General features: G+C 40.7%; 1 protein-coding gene across 3 annotated transcripts in view; it reads right to left on the bottom strand.

The window, feature by feature from the left end:
• Positions 1-15,167, bottom strand: part of peli3 (pellino E3 ubiquitin protein ligase family member 3) — a 24,625-nt gene extending 9,458 nt beyond the window's left edge. For 2 of the 3 annotated variants that reach the window (XM_031877669.1, XM_031877670.1), the window contains exon 1: positions 14,845-15,167. Coding sequence is in view for 1 of the 3 variants with exons in the window: in XM_031877668.1 (XP_031733528.1) it covers positions 14,658-14,662 (5 nt within the window). In the remaining 2 variants the exon portion in view is untranslated. Of the gene's footprint in view, positions 1-14,657 lie in introns of all 3 variants that reach the window. The other variant, XM_031877668.1, reaches the window with a different exon arrangement.
• Positions 15,168-15,210: the final 43 nt, after the last annotated feature.

The following is a 15,210-nucleotide window of genomic DNA, read 5'->3' as shown; positions in this document are numbered from 1 at the left end:
GAGAGAGAGAGAGAGAGAGAGAGAGAGAGAGAGAGAGAGAGAGAGAGGTTTTGTTACTGCTAAACTCAATTCAATGTCAGAATAACATGCAATAAAACACTGGATGATACCTGAAAGAAGCTTTGGTAGAGATGAAGGAGAGAAATTGGGGGAAATACCAGAATCAACTAGTTCCTTGTGAGCTGTCTCACAGAATACGGATAAAATGACGTGCAGTCAGTTAAGGCTAGATTGTTTATTGGCTGACAGATTCCCCACTTTGTTGGTCTTTCTAAATCACAAAAAAAGACACTATGCACACGCTATCTTTTAAAACATCCAAACACACATACAGATTTACCTGCTAACAGCATTGATTCAGCACTTGATTTTATTTGCCAATTAGGCGCGATGATTGAGGTCCTTGTCAAATGCTGATAATGGCCATGTTAATATATCGGCAACTTCCAGACCTCTATCTATTGACCATGTTAATATATTGGCCACTTCCAGACCTCTATCTATTGGCCATGCTAATATATCGGCAACTTCCAGACCTCTATCTATTGACCATGTTAATATATCGGCCACTTCCAGACCTCTATCTATTGACCATGTTAATATATCGGCCACTTCCAGACCTCTATCTTTTGGCCATGTTAATATATCGGCAACTTCCAGACCTCTATCTATTGGCCATGTTAATAGATAGAGCCTTACAAGCGTTGTTCTCCCTTTTTAGCAGATTAGATAACCATCCTGGGAGTGTGAACGTAATAATACTGAAAATACTATCCCATGTTTGGAAGCTTCCTTCTTTTCCTGTCTTGATTTTTCTGTGTCAGCATTAAGGAACGGCCCTTTTCAATCACCATCCACACCAAACCAACCCACACAGACTACACTTCTTGTGAGTGAACTGCATGGCCGTTATTAGACCTGATCGAATTTTGGCCATCTGATGGGGCCCGATGAGGAGAATTCCTCCTCATAATCAGATGATGGACGGCAGAAGGCAGATTCAGGCAGCCAGTGGCCATTTCATTACCCAATCTCTCTGTTGCCCTGGCTGGATATTGAGTGGTGGAAGCGATGCAGAGGTGGAGGCGGAGTGGAATCAGGGGAGGCTGGGTGGATAGAAGCAAATGAGGGGAGAGGGAAGAGAATAAGAGCAAGCAGAAGAAAGAGTGAATAGAGAAGAAATAGAAAGGGGGCCTCCCTCTGGTCGGCAGAATGCTGTATTGATTGTGGGGAACTTCCAGGGCCCTCCAGATCCTTACAAAAGAAATTTATTTATAGCCTCAAAGTTATTCATTGTAAAATCTAAATGCCAAACGTCATCATCCAAACACCATTGGAATTTGGTCTCGATTAGGAAAATTAGGGAATAGGGAGTTTTTTCCCCACAATACCAATCCGGAGATTGGCTTGGTGCATCCCTAACAGAAGACAAGGCCAGGGTCCCATCCAATTGAGGAGTTAAAGGTAAAATATGTCAGGGTCCCTGGAGTGACATTCAAATGAACAAATCATCTTTTAAGCATGGAAGTTTATTTTAGATATTGTAGTGTTTCAATAAAATAATCAGTGATTGCCTTCTACCACTTGTTTTTACATGACCAAAGACAACTGAACAAACTCCATAACAACTGAGGCAACAAATCCATGAAGACCATGAGTTGTGGTAGAAAGGTACACAAACAGCTAGTGGACCTTGAGTTGTGATTATATGACAAATATTCTTTTACCACTAAGAGTATTATCAATCGGCACTGAGGATTTCTGCCAGCTTGAATCTCCAGAGGGAAGCTAACAATGGTAGCGTCTGTTGCTACTGACAAAAGTGAGGAAATTGTTGCTAGTTAGCTGCTAACACTTTTATAGTAACAAGGTACAAGCCTCTGTACACTGTGTTAACTGCGACTCCCAAGTTGCATTCTGGTACATACAGTCACCAAGCTTAAAATATTGCTGCATAAGCCACTAAAGGCCTCAGTAATCTTTGAACATAGTGCTTGTCAATTTGTCTTACAGCGTCTGGAAACCCGTTACTGCCTTCAGATGTGGCCACTTGGAAGCTGTTTTTTGTCTTAAGATGTGGTTGGACGACATGACGACATTGTTATGATATATTATATTTATTATTTTATTTAAAATTTGCTACAGCTCTGACTTGCGCCCCTGACTAGCCTCCTCTTTAAAGACAGCTGAGACTATTGGGTGTCGTAGTATTTAAAGCTTCCGCCACACAACATAACATAATGTGCTTACTCTACTTCTCTCTTGATTTATTACATCAGTAAACATTGTAAACATGAGTTTATGGTCTCAATCTCTAGTTTTAAGTCTTCTTCAATACAGCATGATGTCCATTTAGTAAATTATGGTCCATGTAGAGTCAAACAGACCATAAAGCAGGGGATGCTTTAGGGCGGGACTACCTTGCGATTGACAGGTTGGTACCACAGCATTTTTCAGCAAGTTTTTAGTCGAACTAAAAGACACTCTGGGAGTCAGCTGTTCATTTATTCTGGTAAGCCTACATTTTGTTTTAAGGATGTTTCTCATTTTACAAAATTAACATTCCAATCAATATCACAGCTAACGTGAATTAAGAATGCACCTTGCAAACCAAGCTAGCTAGCTAGCATTAGCTGATGGCCCCGCTGAGCCATGCACCTTACCAGCACCACCCTCTCATCCAAATATGGTCACTTCTGGCTCCAAAAAAGACCCCAAGATGGAAATGGACAAAGTGCCAAACTCCAGGGTTGGAAGCGGTAGTCCACATACCAAAAGGTGATGTCACAGTGGCTATGTCCACCTCTATTATACAGTCTATGCTTAGAAACAAAGTTTATATAATTTAAACTGATAACAAACAAACCTGTAGCTTTTACCTACAGGAATGAAACAAACAGTCCTGACGGATGTCTCTAACATACTTCATAGAAGATAGGCGAATAAAGGTCTTAGCACAATGGTTAAGGTCTGTCAATGGTTTTCAATATAAAGGTGATTTAAAATAGCTTTAAAACAGTAGATATCGCCACAGCAATATCACAGAGAGATGATTAACCTCCCGTCTGATGTGAGAGGTTAATCAACTTACTCCCCCTGCTTCTCTTGCACTTTTCTCAGTTTCTGTACTGTAAATGATCCACCATGAGGATAATCCATAAAAGCAAAAGAGGCATGACTGTCATGGGTGGATGAGTAGATCTAGACGAGACAGAGGACGAGGTGGGAGTCAGAGGAGGAGGAAGAGGAGGAGTGGGTTTGAAGGGCAAGGAGAGGTGAAGGAAATAAAATGAAAGGAGGGGCTGATGTGAGATGCTGCTGGTCTTTCTGGAGAAAACACAAACACACACACACACACACACACACCACACACCAAAGCTTGGATGATCTGTGTGGATGACGAAGAGAGAGGAGGGAAATGAGGAAGAGGAGCGAGCGCATGCGCGAAAGTGGCGTGCTTTGGCAGGGTGATGGATTGCCTGTTCTGTGCCACGCATTTTCTAATCAACCCACAGCCACATCCTGGGGGTGGAGAGAGAGAGAGAGAGAGAGAGAGAGAGAGAGAGAGAGAGAGAGAGACACAGAGACAGAGACAGAGAAAAACAAAGAAAAGCTGTCTGACAAAGGAAGACAAAGGAAGAAGAGAAATAGATAAAGGGAATGCAGTCCATAGGAGCAGAGTGGAGTGGCTGGAGGGTTTGTGGTATAGGAACTGCTGCTGCTGCTAAACACACTCACACACGGCATTACACAACACAACACACTGCAAATAACACCGCCCTGTAAACCACACAAAGCCAACCAACCAACGCAACATCACACACTGTATCGCAGCGTTACACTGCAGTGGAATGTCACAAAACCCTGCACAACACACACAACACAGCGAGGCCAAAACTAATAAAGCCTGTAATTATTTGAGATTTTAAAAAATTCAAAAAAATTCAATATTGGCTGATATTCTCTGAATACAACCAAACATGTTTAATGAGGATCTCTTAAGTATTACTTGTTATACACTTTATACAACTTTTTGTTGTTTTAATTAACTTTTTCTATTATAGTTAATCAACTATAATAGAAAAAGTTAATAAAATCACTCATATTGCTTTTCTATTTTGCACTGGTCAATATTACTTATTTTACACTTACTCTATGGTTACTCTATGGTTCATATATGTTTATATTTTTATTCTATTGCTTTTTTGTTATTCTTCTGTTGTAAAATGATCGCACAAGAATTTCCTTCTGGATAAATAAAGTTCTATCTTATCTTAAAGGAAGAAATTGCCACCTGTTATGTATCCACATCAGTGTGGATGATAATAAATTCCTCAGTGCTTCCTCAGATCTGCTGTTCTTCCTGCATTCAGCGCTGTCGTTTGACGTGACAGTGACGAAGTCAGATGCGAGAAAGAACTACAGGCTGCTGTCTCGGTACAAAAAAGAACTGTACTGTTGTGTAGTAACTCCAGAATCAGATAACCAAGTACTCCAAATGTATTGAAAAGATATAGTCGTTATAATTTCCAAAACATGCTTTATTCTAACGAAATGTCCTCAACGGAAAGGATAGCGAGCGGACTATGAGAAGATATTCGCTGAATTTGACCAAAACGTATTTTAAGCCTTTGAATCAGCCTTTAAGACCTTTAAATAATATTAAAACTAATTTAAATGACGGGTAAAAAAACAAAACATCAAACACATCTTTAGTATTTCTTTTTTCGTAGTATTTATCGGCCGATTACAATAATACTTGTAAAATAAACAAATTAATAAGCTAGACGGAGTAAAATAATGTTAATGATGTCAACCAGTCTCGGTTCAATCTAAGCAAAGTATCACAAAACACAATGCAACATAAGAACATGATTCAACACATAAGAGGCTGAAGTCCTGGCATCACTTTCACTAGCTCCTGTAACTCGGTTAATATACAAATTATTTTTACTGAAAAAGGGTAGATGACATAATCCATGAAGATATCCACAGTGGATATGATGCAGTTTGGATTTTTTGACATCGATAATGATAAAAACACAGACCAACAGGTCTTCATACTGATCCTGATTTTACATTTTGGAGGCAGGACCATTTGAGGATGCAAAATATGTATACTATTATATCATCATTGGTTTTGATATTGGAGCCCAAACCCCCATCCCTCCCCTCCCCCCTCCATCCTGTTTTTCTTGGACATTTGTTGTTCTTTTTCTGGCTTTCCCTCTCCTTCACTCTCTCTCACCACCCACTGCAGGGGCAGGGCGAGTGTGTGTGGAGTGTGTGTGGGAGAGAGAGAGAGAGAGACGAAAGAGAGAAAAAAAGGGAAGAGTCAAATTTGTCTCCTCCAGAAAAAAATGAACAGAGGGCTAAATATACTTCAACTAACAACTGAACTCTGCAGTGAATTATGGCCTCATGACAAAACTCATCACACTATTTTTACATCTTCAACCTGTTTAAATAAAGATTTTCCTCTCTGCATGTATTCTTAGTCACTGGAACCGAGACTGTGCTTTTGGTTGGTTAATTACAAAGAGAGGGTTATAGTCATATTACATTTAATGAAAATGTACCAATAAAGGCAGATTGTTTCTTTTTAATCAAACATTTACATGTGAAACACACGTAAATGGTTGCTTATGTTGCTTATGTTTTGATATTTGAAAGCATGACGGAGTCAGAGAGCATGTCTGCTCCACATTATGTAACACTTTAGACTGTACAAATCCAGTGTTATGAACGGCTCAGTTACCCTCCCCCACCACCAAACCCAGCCTCCACTCCTTCCTTTCCTTTCACTTTTCTCTTTCTGCTTATTAGTTCCAATCAGTGTTTTTCTTAAATTCACCCACATATAAGGATTTCACTTATTTATTTATAGGGTGAATCTAATCTAGGTCCAGACCTCTGAATCAAACATACTTTTTACCTACATCTATGAAATATGGTGATGGTTAAATTGCAATGCGTGAATTAGATTGATGTAGCTATAGCGTTTGGAGATTTGTCTCCAGGCATATATAAAGAAAATGGAACAGAGGCCGATATATCCTGCGCCAAGCCCCAAGTCACAGGATCCTACATGTCCCATAATGCAACACTTTGATGAAACCTTCCATGTCTTCCAAACCTCCAGTTGGTAACAAAGACTCTCTGTCATAAATGTGTAGTCTCAAGCCCAAGCTGAGATAAGCTTCCCCTGATGACATCATTATTTTTTATTATTATTCAGACTTTAGAAATCTCCCTCCAGAGACACAGAAGACCATATACAACTGCTTTTTACAGGCTCCTCATGACTAGCAGACTAAACTGAACTTCATGTGTCGAATCCATAAATTTGCCTCTGAATCAACATATTGCTTGAATCGTCGAAAAACAACAAGTGAACTGCTGCTAACAAACTGCTGGGGCCTCCATGTCGATTACATGATATTATTATTCATACTTTGATCGTTTGCATTCTGGTGCAGTCTGTAGCATTCTAGTTAGCCGCTTTGTAGGATTAGGCAAAGCTCTTCATTTTACGCACAAACTAGTTGCTTTTGTGTATTTTGTATGAAATAGGCACCAGATGTTAAACAGAAATAGGTCCCAAAATGCAACAGTGTTCCTATAATCATATAACCCTACTTTAGCAGCTTAACACAAACCTTTAATCAAATGTACATTATGCATACGTTTCTATCCATGATTATAAACAGATTATGTATTATGCATCTAGCAGTGGAGATATATATTAGTGTGTGTGTGTGTGTGGCTGCTGCTATGCTGTGATCCTGTGACAGTATGTATCCTGCAGTCCTGTCTGCTCCTAAATAGCCCTGCTTTCTAGGAAAGGCGATAGGAAATGAGAAAAAAAGAGCAAAAAAGCTGGAGAATGGGGAAACGCTCAGACGGAGAGAATGCACCTGTAGCACTCACTATCTCTATTTGAATATCAAAGGAGGCCAGTTCACATGACCCTGTTAGCAGACAGGCCTGACCCTGGCAGTGGAGATGAAAGCGAACGGGAAACGTTTAAGAACCCTCACCTTTGTTCTCTCCTCTCATCATTAAGCACTACTCGCTGCAATTCAAACGGCAGTCAACTAGAGATGCAAACAGCTGACAGAGAAGCAAACGCACCACCAACATCACGGCTCTCTGAAGGTCACGATCAGGGTTTTGTGCTTATGGAGGGACAAACCGTTTGCTCGTGGGGATAGGGTTTCTGAGTGATACCAATGACGCCCGGGAGCTGAAATCTTACAAGCTACAGGCTCTCTTATAGAACATCGTTCAGTACATTTACATGCACCAAAAATCAGGGTTTTTGCCCTTATTCCGAAAAAGACAATATTCCTAATAAGCTGTTTACTTGGCTAAAGAAAAGAATGATTTATATTCCACTAATACATGCCGTTACAATAGTTCCGTTTAGATGCAGCCGTGCATCTAACGTAAAATGACCCAATGCTGCATCCTCATCACCGAGGCCGGTGAATCCAATGCCGACGCCGTTCTCGGCTGTGTCTGACGGGTCGATGCCCTAACACGCTGTTTATCACGTCCAACTATGGAAAAGTGACACAGACGAAGCCACTTGTACCATTTTGCTTCTTTGCTTTATAATTTATATTTTTTTAAGTTTTCCACGCGTGGCAGACTTGTTGGACTGTGCGAAACTCCCTCTTTCACTCCTTCAACCACTTTTCTTGAAAAGGTCAGCGTTGTGATATTTGCGCATATCCCAAAACCTACTGATATCCAAATCGTTCATGATGTTTAAAATTAGGTATGTTTCTCCTTCTGACCAGAAATGTGGGCGTTTCTTTTGGGCGTGCATCTCTACTTCAGCTTTACAAACTATTGGTTAGTTGCTTTGTGTACAACGCTCTGAGCTGGTGGTTAACAGGGAAGAAGCCGTGTGTCGCAAAGTGCAGTAAAAACCTCGTTGAGACGCATATTCTGAATGTGCTGTATATATGTCCAAAGAATGCTCCTAAAACCTGAATAATATCTCACATGTTTTAATCAGCAAATGCTCAATTCAGAATAAGACCTAATTCAGAATATCCAAACACAATATGTTTACATGAACCACATCCAATTCTGAATATTGCCTTATTCGGAATAATAGTGGAATATGAGTGTGCATGTAAACAGTCATTGTTTGTAATCCTGACAAGTGGAAATGAGTCAGCATTTTTTTAACTATGCAATTCCAGAACATAAGGCAAGTGTTTAAAGATGAACTGGCTGCTAGTGTTAGCGTTATCAGTTAGCACCAGTGTTGCATCATCAAACGCTTCTACATTCACTTAGCACTTAGACGACCCCTAATGGAGCCGTCCTACCCTCAACAAACCTTCAGGGTACATCCACACTAATAAGTTTTCGTTTTGAAAATGATAGCTTTTGCTACGTTTACGCCGAGTGTCCACACCGCTCAGGCGTTTTGGAGCCCCTAAAACGGAGATGATGTAGTTTGAAAACTCCAGGGTTGCGTCTTAGTCTGAAGTCGGAGTCGGAGTCCATTGAAAACAATGACGCCCACGCTCGCCTCCTGGTTGAGTCACAACATTCGCTCCCTGATTCGCTTATTTTGTTCCGCACAACTTTTAAGAAACTGGAATGAAGCATAAGCGCTGCTCTCCACTACAACAGGAACTTCCAGACACCCTGCAGAGCTACTAGTGGGAGAACCAGAGCTGCAACTAAAGATTATCTTCAGTATTGATTAATCGATTAGTTGTTTTGTCTATAAAATGTCAGAACGTGGTAAAACATGTCGATCAGTGTTTCCACAAAGCCAAAGATGACATCTTTAAATGTCCTATTTTGTTCACATGTCAACGTTACTCAGTTTACTGTCTCAGAGGAGTAACGAAACCAGAAAATAATCACATCTAAGAAGGTTGAATCAGAAAATGTAGACTTTTTTTTCTTAAAAAATGACTCACACTGATCATTAGATTACCAAAATAGATGCCGATTAATTTAATAGTTAAAAACGTATCGATTAATTGTTGCAGCTCTAGTGAAAACAGACGACGACGAAACTAAGGGGCCACGAGTGAGACGTGTGTTGACTGGTCCCGTAATATAGTAAAACTTTGATTTGTACCTTTGATGTATGTGAGACAGAGATAAAGGCTACTGCGTTAAATAAATACATTTCTCTCTGTTTAAGTGCACGTGTGTATGACAGAGTAGATCTTAATTAGAATTAGTAGTCGTTGATATCAACGAGTACTTCTTTTTATTATAGGAAGTACAATATTACGCGGTTCTATTTTCTGTAACCAAGCAACCAGCTGCAGGGTAGACAGTCCTCTTCCTGTTTACACCGGCATGCCCAGTTAACATGAATGGTCATGTGATGTGTGTTTTAAAGGAAAATGTATGAGTGCGGATGTAGCCGAAGAAAAACTTCAACGGCCTTGAAGAGAATTGGCTCCAGATTGAAATGAGAACAGTTTAGCAGCAGCTCAAACTCTTTTGGTGTTATTTTAAATCGGCCCTCCCTTGTTATTGCCAGCTCACCTCCTCTCAGTTTGACCCCTCGGGCTTCGTGAGAGCCTGACAGGTGGGCTGCTGCCAAGTTACCTCATCTCTCTGTCACACACAAACACAAAAAAATCTCTTTTTTCAAGCTGTGGTTTTGGAGACCATTATACATTTTGGACATGATCTGGGGTGTAGTTATTGAAGTTTGGGAATCAAATTCTTTCCATTCTTTTCATGTCCCTAACCAGCTCTTTATGGTGGTCATACGTGGACTTACTTAGTAATAATAATAGCTCACACTTCTCTTTGAACCAAACTGCATCATATCTCTTTTTCCTTGAGTTTACTCTGTTGCAAGATCTTTCTACAATTCAAAAGAATCAGTTAAATACTCTTTCTTCAGATTTATAGTTCCTTTGAAGTATACTGAGTCCTTACTGCTACTAAATACTGTTGCTATTATTTATGCTAATACTACTACTGCTGCAAACAATACTACTACTACTACTACTACTGTTGATTTAAAATAATGGCGCAAATGCAACTAGCACTGAGGTTAATGGTACTAAAGTACTAGAACACTACTAATACTATTACTACATCATCTACTTCTACTACCAGTACTAGTAATACTGTTACTATTTCTGACACTATTACTGCTAAAACTAGTGATAATAGGTATTAATGCTACAGGCTTATAATGAAAACTTCTGCTACCGCAACAGCTTCTACAACTACAGAGAGTATGAGTGACCTACTGTTAATGCAATTACAAGTAGTAATACAGCTTTTTTTCTACTACCATCACTGGTCACTGCTTAAAGTGGTACTCATAATATCAGGCTTCTAAATCAATAATTTAAGGAGATATAAAGGCTATTAAAGGTGCTATGTTGTAAAAAGGGGGTTTTACGAGCATGTTCCTTCTTTGTTATTGTATGGCTTGATGTGTGTTCTGACCATATATCAGTGGTGTATAAAGTACCCAAAAGCCATACTTGAGTAAAAGTAAAGATACCTTACTGGAAAACTACTCCAGTAAAAGTAAAAAGTCACCTATTAGAATACTACTTGAGTAAAAGTCTTAAAGTATCTGATATTTATTGTACTTAAGTATCAAAAGTAATTTTCTGATATTAAATGTACTTAAGTATTGAAAGTAAAAGTACAAGTAAATGCTGTTAATAAAAAAGCAAAGGGTCAGAATTTTGAGAATTATGAAGTTTATTCTTTTAAGTGCTGTGGCACCATGACCAAGGACATGGAGCTGTGTTGACAATAATTGGGTTGGCTGTGATCCATCCAGGAGCAACAATGTTCAACATAATATATTGTACATAAGTATACTTTTGCATCTACTATGAACTTATCATCATAATTCTCCGAAAAGCAATATGACACTATGAAGGAGTTGTAACAGTGCGTTTATAAGTATGCTCATTCCGACTAGATGTAGAGGGCAAATGCATAATGTTGTGTTCAGCAAAAAATATCCACTTGATGCATCAGGTCAGTGTTGTGAGAAAGGACACCTGCCTTGTAAACTCCTATGGGCCTGATTTGAACACAATGGGCAAAGGTTTTGCTCAAGCTGAATCTGCAACCATCATAACTCCATCTGATCATCCACAAAATGACTCAAATATCAAAACATGATCAATGCTAAAGCAGCAACCCAGTTATTACTTGAAACTGAAAAATGTCCTGTTCATCTTCAAAAGAAGTTGGTTTTCAAAATTGCGAGAATTCAGTCTCGCTCTTCTTGGGCTGAAGACTAGTCCTGCGATGCTAAATAGCCTTTCACAGGCCGCTGAGGCAGGTAGAGGTGTGTTCAGCTTCACAGACAGCTTGCGCACAGCTGGGAAGGATTTCCCTAATGCTGCGCTCTCGCGGCTCCTGTCAATCCTATGGTGTGGTGGCTAGCCACCACACAACAAAATCTCACAACTGTCAACACTTTCTCAGCTCACTAACTCGCTAGCGATCGACGGGTGTTGATCTTCGTCACCACCATAGTTTGTTGCGGGAGTAGCAGGTGCTTCCATCATGAAATCAGTCATCGTAGAGTGGAATTCTGCTCATGTAGTCGCCCGCTAGCTATAGCATATGGCATCACTGGGAATCAAAACACCGCGGCTTTGAGAGCACTTGTTTGCAATTGCGCATTGATGTGATTAACCAATGATTTAACTTGCAAGCTAGGACCACTGATTCGCCAAACCTGCTTGCTTGCAGTCTCTGTTCCACCACAGTCCCCGATGTTGGTCTCATGATTAATTTTTTTTCCAAAGATAGATTTGATTTTGTAGCGAGTAACGAAGGTTTCAGGGGAAATGTATCGGAGTAAAGTATCAGTTTTCTTTGCAAAAATGTAGTGAAGTAAAAGTAAAAGTCAACAGAAATATCAGTAGTAAAGTAAAGTACAGATATCCAAAAAAACGACTTAAGTACAGTAACGAAGTATTTCTACTTCGTTACTATACACCACTACCATATATGTATATAAGAAGTGGACGTAGTCATCGTGACGTCACTCATTGGTTTGTGGACTGCCATTATGAAGCCTCGAGTTTGGCGATTTCGCCGTTGCCATCTTGGATTACGGTTGTAGTCATGTTGTTCTCTTTTGCAGCCAATGAACAGAAATGATCCCATTTGGAATGCGGAGGAGCGACGTAGAGACGCTGTATACAGCTCTGGTAGCGGCAGCGACCTGTCAATCACAGTAGGCTTGCCCTAAAGCATATCCTGCTTTATGGTCTGTTTGACTCTAAATGGACCATAATTTACTAAATGAACATCATGCTGTATTGAAGAAGACTTGAAACTAGAGATTGAGACCATAAACTCATGTTTACAATGTTTACTGAGGTAATAAATGAAATGAAAAGTAGGGTCATTTTCTCACAGACTTCTATACAATCAGACGTCTTTTTGCAACCAGAGGAGTCGCCCCCTGCTGGTCAGTAGAGAGAATGCACGTTTTAAGACACTTCACTCTGCAGAACCGGAGGTTGACGCCTGGTTCTGAACGAGGTTCTACTGATCATCACATCAGTTGGTTGAACATACTCCAACAAACATGGCAACTCACTTGAATGTAGGTTTGTAATTAAAAAATACATACATTCAACATGTCAGTTAGATCTAGAGTTGGACAATATGGCCAAAAATGTTATCACGATACGTTTTTTTTATATTGATCGATATTGAATTATCACAATAATCCTCAATTTACAGTTTAAAAAATAGAACCCAAGAAACCAGAAGGTTAATTATGGTTTATAATATACAGTTATTTCATTATCAGAACAGGTGAGGTGGGTGAGCGTTGATTACATATTTACGGTATATACAGCACTTCTTGTTGTTTTGCAGAATGCTCACGCTCACGACATGCTCTCGACACCAGAGACTCCCGCTGGCCAAGCTGGCTAACTTCTGATTTAGCCCTGTACTAGCTTGAATGGGCATAAAATACTTCAACGGTGCGGCTCTTCTAGACTTTCCGAACGTTATCGGACCAAATTGCTCAAATTCTGATCGTGAAATTATTAATTTGGCTCAGAACAATTTATCCACCCTTTTACAGCTGCAACAGTAGCGATGGAGTACTATGGCTGAGGCTACGACATTTGTCTTGTGTTTCTGCTGGTAGAGGAAAACAGATACAAACAGAACTTTGTTAAAAAATAAATCTCGTAAATGTATCATTGTAATCGCGAAAGATTTTATCGTGAACAGAGGCACGAGAAGAGCAGACTAGTCAGTGGACGGACTCAGTTCAGATATATAGCAACATCTAAGGTACGCTAACAGATAGCATTAGTCACCATAGGCTACTGGTCATACCAGACCTACTGAGGCTGTAGCAACCAATCACCGAGTGTATTGAATTGAACAAAGGTGTGGTTTATTGTGAACCAATACAACTTTTCATTAGTCAGCGATATTGTGTTATTTTCTCTGTCAAAAGTCACACAGGCTCTTTCATTATTTTATATACTGGCCTTTTTCATATTTCAGGCACATGTAAATGTGACAACTTTAATGCTACAGTTCTGAGTAAGATTGTAAGTCATTGTAATTTGATCCAAACTTGTCAGAATAAATCACTTCAGGTTAACAGCTGTCTTCTAGACAGGCAATCCCCATACATCATCTCTGCATTAAATATGAATTAATAACCTGGCTGCATCACATCCATTAATGCAGAGGTGGACGACACCGATCGTACCATCTGGTTTTACATATTTTCGGCCTCACATATCTGCATCACCCCATATCACAACATCGCCAAGTATGTTTAGGCCCACATGCCGAACACTGTCATCTCCCCAGCAAGCTACAAATATGACTCATTACTCAGCAAAGCTACAATATTGTTGGATCATGAATAACATCAAAGCACCACTGCTGCTACTTTGTGTGTGTGTGTGTGTGTGTGTGTGTGTGTGTGTGTGTGTGTGTGTGAGAGTGTGTGTGTTGTGAGCCATTTTGAGCTCATTTCCCTTTAACCATCCCACCAAATCCTCTCCTCCTGAAAGCATCCAGAACCCTCTAGAAGCAGGGGAACACGGAACTGTTAATGCGCCAGAGAGGCTTTCATTTCGGGTCCAGATGATTCAAACATGGCCTCTGTCTCCCCTCATTATTCCTGCTCTGTGTACGGATTGCAGCGGATTGCGTTTTCCCAGGGCCACACTGTGTGTGGATTATTCTGCTCTCTCGATGGTGTAGTAACCGGATCGGATTTGACCAGTAACGGGCTGTGCTTTGAAAATGGGGGAAAATAAGAAAATCGGCATCCATGCAAAATCAATCATTTCCCACTAAATGTTGTGACATTTAAATGTCCGTTTTCGGCGACATAAACGGGCTATTGTGCCCATCGTGCTGGATGGGTTTGTACACGGGGGATTCCACCGCACAGACAACACACACTACATAAAGGGATCAGCACGCGCGCACACACGCCCTCCTTACGCACAAACACACATCTCCCTGTCTCACACACACACACACACACACATCAGCGATGTCGAGGTAAATAATAATTACAAAATGCTCATAATAAAGCAAAATCCGCGGACAAAGTACCAAAGCCCCGTTTTGCGTCACTTCCAACAGTTTGACATCACTTAGCCAATTCAATTTACCTCATAAAGAATACAGGCGAGAAATCCACAAATATAAAGGTGACTTTAACGTAAACGGTGTCGCTGGAAGAGCAGTACAGCGGCCAGCAGGCCAGCTGGCGCCTCCGGCCATCTGCTCGTGTGTGGACCTCGGCTGCTAGAATAAAAGACAGGTGATGGAGGGGGAATCAGATAAAGAGGCCCGTACCCGCTGATGTTTGCCAATGGAGGTCCGGGACCGGCTCGGATCTGTGTCTAATTCCTCCTTCTGGGTGGGTGGCTGGGTGTGCGCGTGTGTCTGGGTGCGGGTTCTGTCAGTCCCCGTACGGCCTGGGAAGTGGAGAGATGGAGAGTAGGAGTAGAGAAGAAGAAGAAGAAGAAGTAGCGCAGGGCATCAGGAGCGGTAGCATCGCCTCTCCTCCGTTCACGTTACACCGGAGACTGAGACACGTTCAATCCTGCTGGATATAACAGCAGACAGCCCGATGTTACGCCTACGTGTCTCTCTCTCTCTCTCTCTCTCTCTCTCTCTCTCTCTCTCTCTCTCTCTCTCTCTCTCTCTCTCTCTCTCTCT

The sequence above is a fragment of the Anarrhichthys ocellatus genome, unplaced genomic scaffold (assembly GCF_004355925.1).
Source record: "Anarrhichthys ocellatus isolate YVR2014 unplaced genomic scaffold, GSC_Weel_1.0 scaffold144, whole genome shotgun sequence".
Classification (NCBI taxonomy): Eukaryota; Metazoa; Chordata; class Actinopteri; order Perciformes; family Anarhichadidae; genus Anarrhichthys; species Anarrhichthys ocellatus.
Note: the sequence above shows the minus strand (reverse complement) of the source record. Positions and strands in the feature narration are given on the sequence as shown.